This window comes from Carlito syrichta, unplaced genomic scaffold (assembly GCF_000164805.1).
Source record: "Carlito syrichta isolate Samal-C Ts95f unplaced genomic scaffold, Tarsius_syrichta-2.0.1 Scaffold306989, whole genome shotgun sequence".
NCBI classification, from domain to species: Eukaryota; Metazoa; Chordata; class Mammalia; order Primates; family Tarsiidae; genus Carlito; species Carlito syrichta.
Genome location: NW_007251085.1, coordinates 214,968 through 229,779, shown reverse-complemented (window position 1 = coordinate 229,779; position 14,812 = coordinate 214,968). Strand labels below are relative to the sequence as shown.

The 14,812-nt window shown below is 39.2% G+C and overlaps 1 protein-coding gene across 2 annotated transcripts in view; it reads right to left on the bottom strand.

Annotated features, from left to right (window-relative positions):
- Positions 1-8,991, bottom strand: part of TSPAN6 (tetraspanin 6) — a 10,020-nt gene extending 1,029 nt beyond the window's left edge. The window contains exons 1-8 of one of the 2 annotated variants that reach the window (XM_021715316.1): positions 8,742-8,879; positions 8,332-8,348; positions 7,708-7,896; positions 7,326-7,400; positions 6,397-6,495; positions 5,886-6,020; positions 2,385-2,468; positions 796-902 (exon numbers count right to left, since the gene is read on the bottom strand). In XM_021715316.1, coding sequence (XP_021570991.1) covers positions 834-902; positions 2,385-2,468; positions 5,886-6,020; positions 6,397-6,495; positions 7,326-7,400; positions 7,708-7,719 — 474 coding nt within the window. In that variant the 5' untranslated portion in view covers positions 7,720-7,896; positions 8,332-8,348; positions 8,742-8,879 and the 3' untranslated portion in view covers positions 796-833. Of the gene's footprint in view, positions 1-795; positions 903-2,384; positions 2,469-5,885; positions 6,021-6,396; positions 6,496-7,325; positions 7,401-7,707; positions 7,897-8,331; positions 8,349-8,741 lie in introns of both variants that reach the window. The other variant, XM_021715315.1, reaches the window with a different exon arrangement.
- Positions 8,992-14,812: the final 5,821 nt, after the last annotated feature.

Genomic DNA, 14,812 nt, shown 5'->3' with positions numbered 1-14,812 from the left:
GGGGGGGGTCACACCTCATCAGCAAGGGTACCTGCACAATGAATATTTGTATACCTAACCCTGAATTGAACCCCACATCTTTAAAATTTAAAAGTGAAAAAAAAAGAAGAGATTGCTGGTGATTATACAGGACAAATTTATGCCAGCGCAAATTTTTCAAAAATGTGCTTTCTTTAGGTTTTCCGTTCAAATTGCATGAAAAACCAAATAAAGAGATGGAATATATACTGAGATATACGTTAAAAAAAAGGTATCAGCTGGCATTACTTAGAAAGAGTATGTGTGAAGTGCTTTCACAGTGGTGCTGACACTTCTTAGTAACAGAATGTAGCAATAAAGAGCATTTGTATAAGAAAGGCAGCTGTGGGTATACCCTTTGTATCATATGGCATAACTTGAAAAGATAGATAAGCAAGTTACTGTAGCCTTAAAAGAAAGAGACTTTTGAAGTTGAAGGCAGATTGTTACCACACGTTAGAAAAATATAAGATATAAAATCTTGATTTTTTTGATATAAACAAGCTCCTCAACGTGCAAAATTCCATCATAAGTCAAATATTATTACAATAAAATAATTAGTTTCAGTGCTATAGTATTAATATGAAGTGATTTGTTTTTCACTATTTCATTTAAAAAGTGTGGTCAAGTTGCTGGTAGGTGATCCATGAGATGTCCCTGAGTATAATTCAATACACTACTGAACAAGACCTTCTTGGCAAACTCTGTCCATGCATCACATGCACAGGCTGGAATAAATATCAACACTAACAGAGCTGAGAACCAAAACGAACACACCTTAAAGTTGGAGAGGAGTAAGCCGGCAGATATGCTGGTTACACTATCTCATACTGGTTATTTGTTATGGCACGAGAGAGGCAGTAGGCTAGAAAGATTCCAATAAGCTGGAAATAAAACATGAACAAAATTAAACACACACACAAGAACTTGAAGACCTCAGAATATAGATATATTCTCCGTTCACTTACAATTCACTAATAATTTCCTTCCTTAGGTTTTTCTAGACAGTTATGTTGACATTCTGCAGAATCTAGATTACATTCAAAGAATATAAGTCAAATTTTACTACTACTGTGACCCAGAATTTCACAACTGTCACTAAAAGAAAATCAGGTGACAGTTCAGGAAACTGTCACTCAAGGAAAAGTCAGAAGTCATTAGTTTTGCAGAAACTTTTTTTACTCTCAGTTACCAGAAAAAAATAAGAACATGGCTTTCAATAAATATCCTATCAAGTAATATCTCCATTCATGAGGGCAGAGATTTTCTTGGAAAGATCTAGAGCAGTGCTTCAATAATAGAAATGTTCCATAATCCTTGTGCTGTCCAATACAGAAGACAGCAGTCATGTGGTTATTGAGTGCTTAAAATGGAGCTCCAGCAACTGACGCTTTAATTTTATTTAATAACTAGAGCCTTTCAAAGGTGGCTAGTGGCTTTTCTATTAGTGCAGACTTATATACAGCTATGCTTGCTACTTTAAAAATATATGAAAACTAGGCTTGGATTGATCTCATTTCCACAGTGTTTGTAGTATAAAGAAAGCCCCATGCCCTGAAAAAATTATTTAGAGCCACAATACAAACTTTTCATGCTACAGTGAGAAAAACAACTTGGGAAATACAATTTGACCTGTAACATAACATCTACCCAAAATAATAGGAACATAATGAATGTCAGGTTGAATGATCTAAATTTTAACAGGTTAGATCTTATATGCAACTCATCAGGCAGTTATATCCCAGGAAAGAAAGATACTAATAATGTTTCAGAACGTGACTAACAGCAGGGAAAACCAAGGTTCCCATCTATCTCATGTTTTGTTTAGTTAATGAACTATAATGTTGGAAAGTTGCCATTACTAAGAGGGCACTGACTCTTTCCACAGTTAACTGCTTTCAAAGGACATGCACTGCTAGAAGAAGTTAATTCTGAGTCTTGCTTTGGTTTTCTTTTTGTAGTTTCAAGGCATGATTGGCCATGGTAAAGAGTGTGTACAATAGGAATAAAAATTTAGAGAACTCTGTAGCTGTGAAAAAACAGTGTAGGAAAATGAAAGATCCAATACCTCAAAAAACTGGAATGAAAAGAGCAAAACATAAATAAAACAAAACTAAATAAAGACTCAATCGCAATCAAAATCATTACTACATATACAAAATAAATGCAATCAAAACTGCACCACAAGAAAAATATTTATATACTGTAGCCAATAACTGAGAGTTTTGTGAAAATGTGACTTATCTAAAAATATCTTCACTAATTCAGGCCTCTGAAGCAAAAACTTTAAGCCTTAAAAGTGAAAATCTTCTAGTTTACACTTATAGGAAGGATGAAATAGTTCCTAAGGAACTACAAGGGCTTACCTGGAAGCAAGCAACTCCAAAGGAAATTCCTGCAACAACTCCCATTTTTGACTCTATAATGGTCATCACCTTTATAAAACAACCCTAATAGAAGAAAAAAAAACAGATTAAGTATAACACAAGCAATCTGTGCTTTTCTTTATGGTAAAAAAATACTTTGATCATACACCTCTGCAGAAATTATTGAAATCAATTCTCTTCTATATGTTCTCAACAGAACAAATTGTTATTCCCAACTATTTCCACATTTTGGATTAGGCATTTAAAAGTGTTACTTGCTAGAAAACAGAAAGATCACAAGTAAACAGCCTAACGACACGCCTAAAGGAGCTGGAAAGGCAAGATCATCTAACTCCTAATATCAGTAGAAGAATACAGATCACAAAGATAAAAAATCACAAATGCAGGATATAGAAGACAAAAATATCACAGAAAAGATCAACAAGACAAAAAGTTCATTCTTTGAAAGTATATATAAGATTGACGGACTCCTAGCCAGATGGACTAAAAAAAGAGAGAAAGTCCAAATAAACACAATTATAAACACAAAGTGAACTCACAATTGACCCTAAAGAAATTCAAAAGATTATCAGAGAATATTAAGAACACCTGTATGCAAATAAACTGGAAAACCTAAAGGAAATGGAAGACTTTCTGATATCACACAACGTCCCAAGGTTTAAACAAGAAGAAACTGAAACTCTCAACAGACTAATAACAATTCAGAAAATTGACTCAGTCATAAGAAATCTCCCCACCAAAAGAAAAGCCCCAGACTAGACGGCATTGCAGCTAATTTCTATAAGACATACAAGGAGGAAATAATACCAATGTTATTGAAAGTATTCCAGGCAGTCAAGAATGATGAAATTCTCCCCAACTCATTTTGTGAAGTTAACATCATACTGATGCCCAACCCTGGCAAAGATCCAACAAGGAAAGAGAATTACAGGCCAATCTCCTTGATGAACATAGACGCAAAAATTCTCAAGTTCTAGCAAATTGGATACAATAATATACCTCAAGGATAATCTACCATAACCAGGTGGGCTTCATTCCTGGGATGCAGGGCTGGTTCAACATTCACAAGAACATAGGGTAATTCAGAACATTAACAGGTGTTAAACCAAGAACCACATTATATCATTAGATGCAGAAAAGTCATTTGACAAAATCTACCATCCCTTCCTGATAAAAACCTTTGAGCACATAGGCATAGAAGGAACAGTCCTCAAAACAGTAAGAGTCATCTATGATGAATCCACAGCCAACATTTTGCTGAATGTGTAGAAGCTGGAAGCATTCCCCCTAAGAATGGGAACAAGACAGGGATGCCTACTCTCACCCCTCCTGTTCAACATAGTGCTGGAAGTCCTAGCCAGAGCAATAAGGCAAGAGAAGGAAATCAGGGGTATCCAAATAGGAAAAGAGGAAGTTAAGCTATCCCTCTTTGCAGATGACATGATTCTAGACCTTGAAAACCCTAAGGAATCTGTCAAAAGCCTCCTCACACTGATAAATGATTTGGGTAAAGTTTCGGGTTACAATCCATGAGTAAAAGACAGTTGCATTTCTATACACCAGCAACAAGCTCACAATAGCCACAAAAAATTAAATATCCTGGCATCTATCTAACCAGAGAAGTGAAAAACCTTTACAATGAGAACTACAAAATGCTGCTCAAAAAAAAAATCAAGGATGACCCAAATGGAAAAACATTACATGATTATGGATTGGAAGAATCAATATTGTCAAGATGTCCATCCCATCCAAGGCAATCTACAGATCCAATACAATACCCATCAAATTACCAATATCTACTCAGACCTAGAAATGGCAGTACAGAAATTCATATGGGAACAAAAAAGAACACAAATAGCCAAAACAATCCTCAGCAAAAGGAACAAAGTGGGAGGTATCACACTTTCAAACTTTAAACTTCATTATAAGGCTACAGTAACCAAAGCAGTCTGATATTGGTACTAGAATAAGCACACAGACCAATGGAACAGGACAGAGATTCCAGAAGCAAAAACTCAGTCTCTCAACCAACTCATCTTCGACAAAGCCACTAATAACAAGCACTGGAGAAAGGAGACTATATTTAGCAAATGGTGCTGGGAAAATTGGCTAGCCTAACACACAGAAGAATGAAACTAGACCCCTACCTAACACCATATACAAAAATCAGCTCAAAATGGATCAAAGAACTAAATGTAAAAGCTCAAACTACAAGAATCCTAGAAGAAAACATAGAAAGCACCCTTATGGATGTCAGAGTAGCAATGAATTATTGACCAAGTCCCCAAAAGCAAATGCCATAAAAGCTAAGACAGATAAGTGAGACCTCATCAAACTGAAAAGCATTTGCACAGCAAAAGAAACGAAGAGAGTAAAGAGATAACCCACAGAAAGAGAAAAAAATATTTTCAAATTATGCATCTGACAAGGGCCTAACATCCAGGATCTATAAGAAACTCAAACAAAGTGAAAGGAAAAAGACAACCCCATTAAAAAGTGGGCAAATGACATGAACAGACACTTCTCAAAAGATGATATACAAGCAGTCAACAGACACACGAAAATCTGCTCAGCCTCACTAATCATCAGAGAAATGCAAATTAAAACTACAATGAGATGCCACCTAACTCCAGTAAGAGTAGCTATCAATAATAACTCAAAAAATAACAGATGCTGGCGTGAGTACGGAGAAAAGGGAACACTTCTACAACATTAGTGGGCGTGCAAACTAGTTCAGCCTCCATGGAAAGCAGTGAAGTGATTCATAAAAGAACTAAAAATTGACCTTCCATATGATCCAGCAACCCCTCTCCTGGGAACATACCCAGAGGAACATAAATCATTCTACAAAAAAGACAACTGCACATCCATGTTTACTGCCACACTATTCACAACAGCAAAAACATGAAACCAACCCTACTGCCCATCAAAAGTAGACTGGATAAAGAAAATGTGCTACATATACATGATGGAGTATTACACAGCCATAAAGAACAAAATTATGGACTTCACAGCAAATTGGATGGAGTTGGAGACCATCACACTAAGTGATCTATCACAGAAACAAGGAACTGAATATCACATGTTCTCACTCATAAGTGGGCCCTGAACATTAGTCACATTAGCACAAGAGAAGGACCAGCAGTCGCTGGGCACTGCTAGGTGAGGGAGGGAGGGAGGAGGGTAGAGGGCACGTGACAACACAGAGTACCTGATCCACTGCTAGGGGAGTGAGGGCCAGTTAGGAGCCCAAACTTCACCTGCATGCAATCTACTTATGTCGTTCATCCCCACTTGCACCCCACATGACTATAATAAAAAAAATTTTTAAAGTGTTACTTGCTGTTTATATGAACTCAAGTCTTAACCTGCCCTGCCTATTTTAGCTTAGGTATATTAACGTGAGTAAAAATTAAAAATTGAGCCAACTATGTTCAGTTAAGTCCTCAAACACTGTCAAAGTTTTTAAAGGCTCCTTACTTCATTGTTTACTTTATCTGCATCTCTCTGTGGAGAACAATCTTCATGTTTACAGCAACTCTTGGGAAATCCTTTTTCTGAGTAATAATTAGTATCTTTCCAATCTTTATAATCGGTGACACCACAACAATGTAACTGAAAAATCCAACAAAAGCATTTATAATTCATATTACAACTTTGTAGCCAAACATTTAACCTAACATCATCTTCTAAGACTGCAATTTGTGCTTAAAACAACATTATACTCAATGATCTCTCCCCTGAACTGATTCAAGAGATTAGCACCAAACATGGCAGTTTGGTATTGGCCTTACTTTTCTGCTATAGTTGGTCTATAATGAAAGCAGGGAGGAAAGAGGAAGAGAACAGGTGTGTATGTGAAGGCAATAAAATGTGTCATACTTCTTTCCTGTATAAGTGAACAACATCTAGTAGCCAGGTCCTATCCTTTTCTCTGAGGTGGTAGAAACTGTGTTCCCCTCTTAAGAAATCACCACCTATATCCACTTACCGTACTTTGGATCCTATCTACAGCATGGCTTCTATAATCTCCCGTAGAGTTATATTGCTTCAATGCCTTCTCATAATTATTTTTAAAGCTGTTCTTAATCTACAGCAAAGAAAACACAATGCCAGTAAACAAATATTCTAAAAATTTCTTCTGATTTCTAGATCAAATAAGTTCACCTATCTGATCAATAGACATATCTTTGACAGAAATAACATATATGGTAATTAACTTCCACAGACCAATCCTGTCCTCTAAGGGATATAGTTTAACTGAGGTGACTACTAACCAAAACATTACAGTATAAAATGATAACCACTACAAGTTCAAAGTACTGTAGGAGCATGTATCTATCCAAGTGGCAGCATACACTCCCCCCCAATCTTTTTCCACTTTAAATTGAATACAGATTTGTTGCCTAAGAAATTTTTAAGCTACAAAACCTTACTTTGGGAGGCTGCACTACCAGTTTGTAAAACACTCTCGCTGATGAGCCTTCACTACTCACCGAATGATTTCCTAAGAACTCCAGGTTTACCTGATTTCTAGTTCAAAATTAAACTTTTGATAATTTGTATTAAGCATATCTAATCTTTTCAAAATGCTTGGTGTAAGTGAAGAAGTTATCGATTTTGTGCTTTGAATATTTTCCTATCGGTAAAGCTATAAATTATACTATCTCTCCCTTAACAGGTTCTTATGCGCAGAAAACTGACTGGAAATAAATGTAACTATTTTTTCTGGTTATTGTTAGCCTTTACAATTTGCTAAATTTTCATTAATATTAAAAGTGGGCCAGAACCTTTACAAGAAAGTCATTACTGTCAGCTACAGGTTTAAATATAGAGGTCTAACTTTGCAACTTAAATTAATCAATTTTTATATCTCAGAAGATAAATTTGACATATTAAGCTTCCCCGATTCAGACTTACCTCATGTCTGAAAACAAATCCTACAATGGCAGCGACCAATTCGACCAAAAAAATGAGAGTCAGAAACATTGCATACTGTGGGATAAAAAAGTCTAAGTCAGCATAAATAAGATATATCACAGCTGCAAAGGGAGTCAAAGAAAAAATAATGATCTTCTGCTCAATCAGTTCAGTACGTTTTTATTGAAAAGGACAGAGAAAGTAATAACAAGATGTCTATTTTGAAAGTGGGAATTGGCAGTTGAACTGTTACTTGGTAAGTTTTCATAAGGAACCGGAAAAATTGTAAAGGGCCATGTCGAGTTACCAGAAACAAAGTCTACAATATACAGAACTTAAAAAAAAAACCTAAGAATCAATTCTAAAGAAAATAAGGACTCACCAGTTTTAGCATCCACGCAGAAGCTCGGCAGGTAGCAAAACAACCAAAGGTACCCAAAAGAATAATGACAGTGCCAGTGCCAATGAGCACGAAGGGGACATTGGTGGCCTTCTCATTTAAAAGGGAAAAATAATTCTCCAGGCTCACCTTGCCCCAAATGCCAACAGCAAGAAGGATAACACCAGTGATCTATGTGGAAAATCACAGAACAAAACAGTTAAGCACTGGGTACAGCAGCATCCTCAAATCACAACGCACGAGGTATTTAAGACACAATAGATGTGATACTGACAGACATGAGGGGAGAGTAGCCTGGGGTCGGAGGCGATTCACACACAAGGGTAGGGTGTGGACATGGCATCTTGTCAAAATTCTTAGAATTCATTTTTTTTTTGTAGGTAAACACAAGCCCAGGGCATATTTTCTCCAGGGACCAAAACTTCCTTGTTTTACCCCTACCTAAGGAAGAAAACCTTCTTAAGGGGAGGAAAATTGTTTCCATGAGTTCTCAAAACTTCCCCTGCCCCCACCCTCCAGTTTAGGACTGAACACAGGGTACAAGGAATGATACACAAAAGCAAGTCCAAGGATAGACTGGCGGGAGTTGGGCCATACTATACTTACCTGCGAAACACTCCCCTCTTGTGAAGCAGTGAAAAGAAAGACATTTATTATGCAAGTGAGCCCTCAGAGAGGCCGGGCAAACCTTGACTCTTCAAAGGTCCAGGGGCACCCTCTCTGTCCTCTGAGGGTTTAACTCCCCTCCTCACCTCCTGCCTGGAACTCGAACGCTCGGCACATCTGAGTCCCAGTTCAGCCTATTGGCTGCCTTCTTTCCGCACCCCGACCCTGGTGCCGGCGAGATGCCCCAGCTCCAAGCTCCTGCCGAAGTTACTTGTTGCCAGCGCCAGGGTCCCAGGAGCGATGGCCGCCCAAACCCCACCCCAGCCCCGACTTGCGCTCCCTCGGCTCACGGTCACACCCCCCACCTAAGCCGGGATCCCCTGACGTCCGCGGACGCCTCCGTCTCTCACCCAGAAGATAAAAGTGTAGATCAGTAGGACGCTCTTGAAACAAGTAATAACGGGTTTCGTTTGCAGTCTCCGAGATGGGGACGCCATGACCAGCTTGGGATCCTGCCCCGCCGAACCCTGCTATCGGAACGCAGCGAGCCAGACGCAGAATCCCCGAGTTTCCCCGGAAACTGCCGAAAACTTACGAGTGTCTACAACTGAGAAGAGCCGGAAACACTGTACAATTTTCTAGAGGGTAAAGTCCGGGAGGTTGTCCGGAAAGTGGCGACAATTTCCGAGCGCCCCCTGCCGAGGGTTACCAAAAACTATACACAAAGGTTCTAGTGTCGGAAATTTCATAGGTCTTCAAGTGGAGCTTTCTTCATCTTTTATTCTTCTCTCTCAAAGAATCTTTTCCGCCCCCTCCCCCTCCCCCACCTGTTATAACTTCATCTTATTGTTTCTATCACCAGCAGAGCCAGCAGCGCTCTGAAATCGGGCCTCTCCGGCCCCTGGTGCCCTAGAGGAAAAGAATGAAAAGAGATTAAAAGTGACCCGAGAAAACACATGAGAAAATACCTACAAGAACCACCTCCCCAAAAAACCAAAGCAGATTATAAAGCAATAAATTCAGTCATATGTGCTTAGACAAAAACTGAAAAGGAAAAGCGAGATTTACCTCTGATGGAATTGGGCAGATTTTGTTTCTTACTTGGGTACTTTTCAATTAGTGAACATTGTTTTATAGGGCGAGGAGGGGCATAAGAATGAATGAATTGAAGGAAATAATCACTACTTGTTGAAAGAATTCCAAAGCTAGGTATTAAAGATAATGAATTTTAGGACTTTCCTAGAAGAGTTTGCAAAACTCCATTATCGCTCTTTTTTTTTATCACCTAAGTGGTTGGGAAGAGTTGAGGAAAAAGTGTTTTAACATAATTCATAGTGAAATGTAAATTCAACTATTAGCTAAAAAAACTTTTAAAAAGAGAGAGTGCTATGGAAAATGCCAGGTAAATGTGATATCCTCTTAAATGTTAAAACTGAAAGGCAATGGCAATTTGTATACCTAACCCTGAATTGTACACCACGTCTTTAAAATAAATTTTTTTCAAAAAAAAACTGAAAGGCATTGCATATTCCAGTCACCTAGTTGTTTCCATATTGGTCTCCATTGTTACAGCATAGAATGTGTATTAAGGTCTGATTTCTCAACTAAATTGTCAGCCTTTTGAGAACAGAGACTGAATGTCTCATGAGTATGTGTTATCTCTAGAAGAATGGGGTTAGAAGGCTCTATCACTTCCCAGTCCATCATCATTGCCACAAGCCTAATATTACAAGTGGCCATTTACTGTATTGCTATTGCAAAAAGTCCTGCATTTGTGAAAAAGAGGTGAGTGCTAAAATTTTTCTGCTTGAAACCTGCCTTTAAACATATACCACAGAACCAGAAAACAGGAAAGTTCCATTGACTTGGTCACACAGAGCTTCCCTGTGCTTCGAATATTGACCTAGGACCAGTTTCTATAACATCCTGCCAGACATCTGAGGTACAAGGAAGCAACTATTGGAGAATGAATTATCACACTGCTAGACTTTATGCTAACATTTTATACTAAAATTTGAAAAGTCTGATATATAAACACATGGAGAGAATGAATAAAATAAAATTAAAATATATATATATATATATACATTCACAACACACACACACACACACACACACACACACACACAGAGGTATCGGGATATACCAGATATTCAACTTTAAAAGTACTGCATAAGCCATAGCTACAGGGGTGGAGTGGGGTAAGGGGGGGCTCTAACATGTAAAACTTTCTCCCTAGGCTAAATAACCCTATCTGAGGGATTCTTGTACTAAAAACAAGTAACAAGGGAAATCTTGCTAATTCCTCATCATCTTAAATAGAAGTTTCCTTTGAAGCTTAAATTTGTATCATGTCCTGGAAAGTATTTTCACTGTGAGTCTGAAAGCAAAGAAATATTTCTATGGCTATAGAAAAAACAGAATAGCAAAGCAAAAGCTACAACTTATTTCCAAGAATGTGTTGACTTTCCTCTGCCACTCACAGTGCTGCTTTGTTTGCACAACAGTCAGTGCCAAATGAAACCAAAGGCTGGCATGGAAATTCATATTCCTATGGCCACAACACCTTGCACCGCTGCCTCTCACCCTGCTATACCCACTTCCCCCACCTTCCATGCCACCAAACACAGAAGTTCAATTCTGTTCAAACCTAGGCCTGGGTCTAGGTACAGAACAAGACTAAAGGGGCGTCTAATCCCATCTAAAGTAATTTAAGAAGTGTTACCCTAGGCCATTAGATAAATTTATTCTTTAAAATATTAATAATGCCTGCAACAGTCGGCAGTATGTACCAACCATTGTTGCTAAGAGCTGGACACATACTACCTCATGCATACATCACAAAAACCCTACAATGAAGTCAGCATGACTAGCACATTAATTTTACCAGATGAGGAAAACAGGTTGAAAGAGGCCAAGCAACCCGCCTGGGCCAACTTCTGTGTCATTTATCAGAAATGGGGCCCACTTTGTGATGACATGTAACTGTCATCGTACCAACAGCTATCTTGGCTCCAAATAACTTGAGCAAAGACTGCTGTGTGCAGACATTTAGTCACAAACAAGGGCTCCTCAGAGCCCCTGAAGCAAAGAGACCTCAATGATTGCCCCAGCTCTGCCTTGCACGTGGGTTTTTTGTTTGTTTGATTGTTTTTGGTTAAGTTTGACTTTTGCTTTCACTTTAATAACCCAATCACCTATGAAGCAATCCTGTCTGTCCAAGAATGTGGCAAGGTAGAGTTTTTGTTCTTGTTCAGACACTTAACTTTTCCCTCTTTCTGAGCACAAAAACACAATTTGAAACCAAAAATGTAGGAACATACTTTCCTTAAATATTGTTGCCACTTATTTTATATTTAACATTTAGTAGTATCCCTTCCATATCAACTTTCTATAACATTCAAGATTAGGCTTAGCTTTTTTTATTGGCAGACATCAGACAAGGGAAATGACATAAACAAAAGTTCACTGTTCAGTCAGACCTCCCCTGCACCACCTTCAACTCCCCTCCATCCCTGCCAACCTCTTCTCCCCAGTACAATCTCAACTGATTTCCTACTGCTCTTCCAATGTGAATTTTCTGCTCCACACCAGACCAGTATAATTATCCCCCGACTGAGCAAGTTCTGTTCCCTACTTTCTGGCCACTGACCAACTATAGTCAAAATTTCTGCCCATACTCAATGTTCAACTCAATTCCAACTCAATGAGAACTTTCCTCCTCCCCAATCCCACCTCTTTCTCTAACATCAGCACTCATAGTCTGACAACACATTCACTCACATTAACTACTCCCTGCACACTCTCCAACTTCACTCAAAATTTCTGCCCCTACTCAATGCCCAGCTCAACTCCAGCTCAATGAGAACATCCCTCCTCCCCTACTCCACTTCTTCTCTAACATCAGCACTCATAGGCAGACCACACACTCACTCACATTAACTCAGACCCTTTGTCAATTACCACAATGTCTGCTTTGCATTTCTACTTACCTATCTTACATCCTGCCCTCTAGATGTTCAGAAACTACTGACGAGCCAGTGTGACAGGGTCCCTGCACCCCCTTTTATACTCTCCTCTGTACCCTAGGACATAATGCTCAATTGATGAGTTCATTTGGCGCTCAGCCAATCCCTGCTCATTGAGGTCATAGCTGGTCTCTGGGGTAACCACATGGTAGGATTACTAAAATTAAATTTAAAAACTAAATGTCTAAGCCATTCCAGTATCACACTGTCATAAAACACAAAAATTAAGTTGAGCTGCTGCATAATAATGTCTTGAGACATTCCTCCTCTCTGTCTCAGGAACCACTAAAAATACACCAACCACTTCAATCAGGTCTTACCCCTTTTTCACATAATAACCTTATCATTTTCATTTTCTAATCTCTTTTCTAGCATCCCTCCAATTACCTTTGGCTAAGTGCCTATCATGGAATTTAAATCACCTCCTACTTACTTTCTTAAAATCTCATATTTTATGTTACAGCCATCAGATACTTCATCATTTAAACAGTTAATTCATATCTACAGTTTTAAAATTTTGTTCCCTGAATGGGATATTTTTTATGCCTGTTGTCTCTTGTGAATTCCCACTATGTTCTTTTGGGTTTTTTTTGAGTTGGAGTCTCACTCTGTCGCCCAGACTGAAGTGCAGTGGCCGCTCCCGGCCACCGCAGCCTCGACCTGCTGGGCTCCGGCGATCCTTCTGCCTCAGCCTTCCAAGTAGCTGGAACTTCAGGCGCGAGCTACCACACCCGGCTAATTTTTTGATTTATTGTAGAGATGAGGTCTCACCAAGTTGCCCAGGAGGGTCTTGAACCCACGGGCTCAGGCAATCCACTCACCTCGGCCTCCCAAAGTGCTGGGATTACAGGCTTAGCCACCGAACCCGGCCTCCACTATGATTCTTTGAAATACTTTTCTGTGTCTATTCACCTTTTATTTTCATCCACTCTTTTCAGATTCTCCGTGAATCCTTTCCTCCCTTTCCTTCCCTGACCTTGCCTTCTTAAAAAAAGAAAAACTCATATAAGACAGTGTGGGACACATAGAGATGATAAATACTTTTGAACAGTATTAACATTCACAATTCTATGGTCATTTTCTAAGAAAGTTGTTTCTAAACTAGTCTTGTTGAGCACTGCTGAGATCTCAGCTAGTAAGTCAGTTTCCATATCTAATGTTTCTTAAAAGAATACCTTATTGACTGCTGAGAGGCTTTATATTAAAATTCTTAAAGTTGAAAATGATACTGAACTTTAAGAAATTTAAGAAATTTAGTACATATGGATGTTGCCAGTCTCTGTCTTTGTCTTATCTTCACAATATATGGAGAGGTGTCTTATTTAACTTTATATCTCCACAGTATGTAACATAGTGTATTCCACACATAGTATGTGTTGCAGAAATATCGTGGTTTTTAAAAACTAACCTCACCTAGTTTTAGTGAGTCTTCATATTACTTATCCCAGTGTTTCACATGAATGTTGTCCCTCTCCATTCACTATACACTGACTTTGATCTCTCTATTATTTCCATTTTCTATTGCTTCGCTTTCTTCTTTAACCTCTCGCTACCACCCCCTGTCCCACTCCTTCCAGTCCGAAGTGGGATTGAGGCCTTATGCAGCTTCCTCACCCTGATATGTACTAGGTTCTGTGTTGGGTGCTGGGGATATGAAGAAGGCTAGGACAAGGTTCTTGCCCTTTGGGACTCACAGTCTAGTAGGAGTCAGAGATAAAAACAATGACAGTAAGTGTCAGAAGTTTTACAATTGCCAGGCTCGGTAGCTCAGCTTGTAATCCCGCGCTTTGGGAGGCTGAGGTGAGTGAATTGGATTGCTTGAGCCCGCGGGTTTGAGACCTGGGCAATTTGGCCAGACCTCATCTCTACAATAAATCAAAAATTAGCCGAGTATGGTAGCACGTGCCTTTAGTTCAAGCTACTTGGAAGGCTGAGGCGGAAGGATTGCCAGAGCCCAGCAGGTCGAGGCTGTGATGGCCGGGAGCGGCCACTGCACTCCAGTCTGGGTGACAGAGTGAGACTCCAACTCAAAAAAAAAAAAAAATTCTACAATTGAGACAGATGGGGCTGTGAGAGAAAAGGAAGGCAAAGTTAATCACCTCTGGCTGAGATGGACTGGGGGAAGCTTCTCAACAGCAAGGATGGATACAGTTTCAACGAAGCAAGAGAGGAGGGAAGGGACTACAAGGTAGAGTAAGTATGTCTGTGAAAAGGCACCAAAGTGTGAAAGGAAGAGCAAGAAGCTCAGCGTGTTCAGAATGAGGAGTCAGGGGGTGAATGTTTAAAACCAAGCTAAGGACATCGATTGTGAAGGACATGGTATGCCACGATAAGGAACTTGGACTGTACTCTATGCCAAGAGGGAGCCAACGAAGGGGTTTTTAGAAAGAAACCAGTGCTGGTAGAATTTATTACTTTGCCTGTTTCTCTCTCTCTCTCTCTCTCTCTCTCTC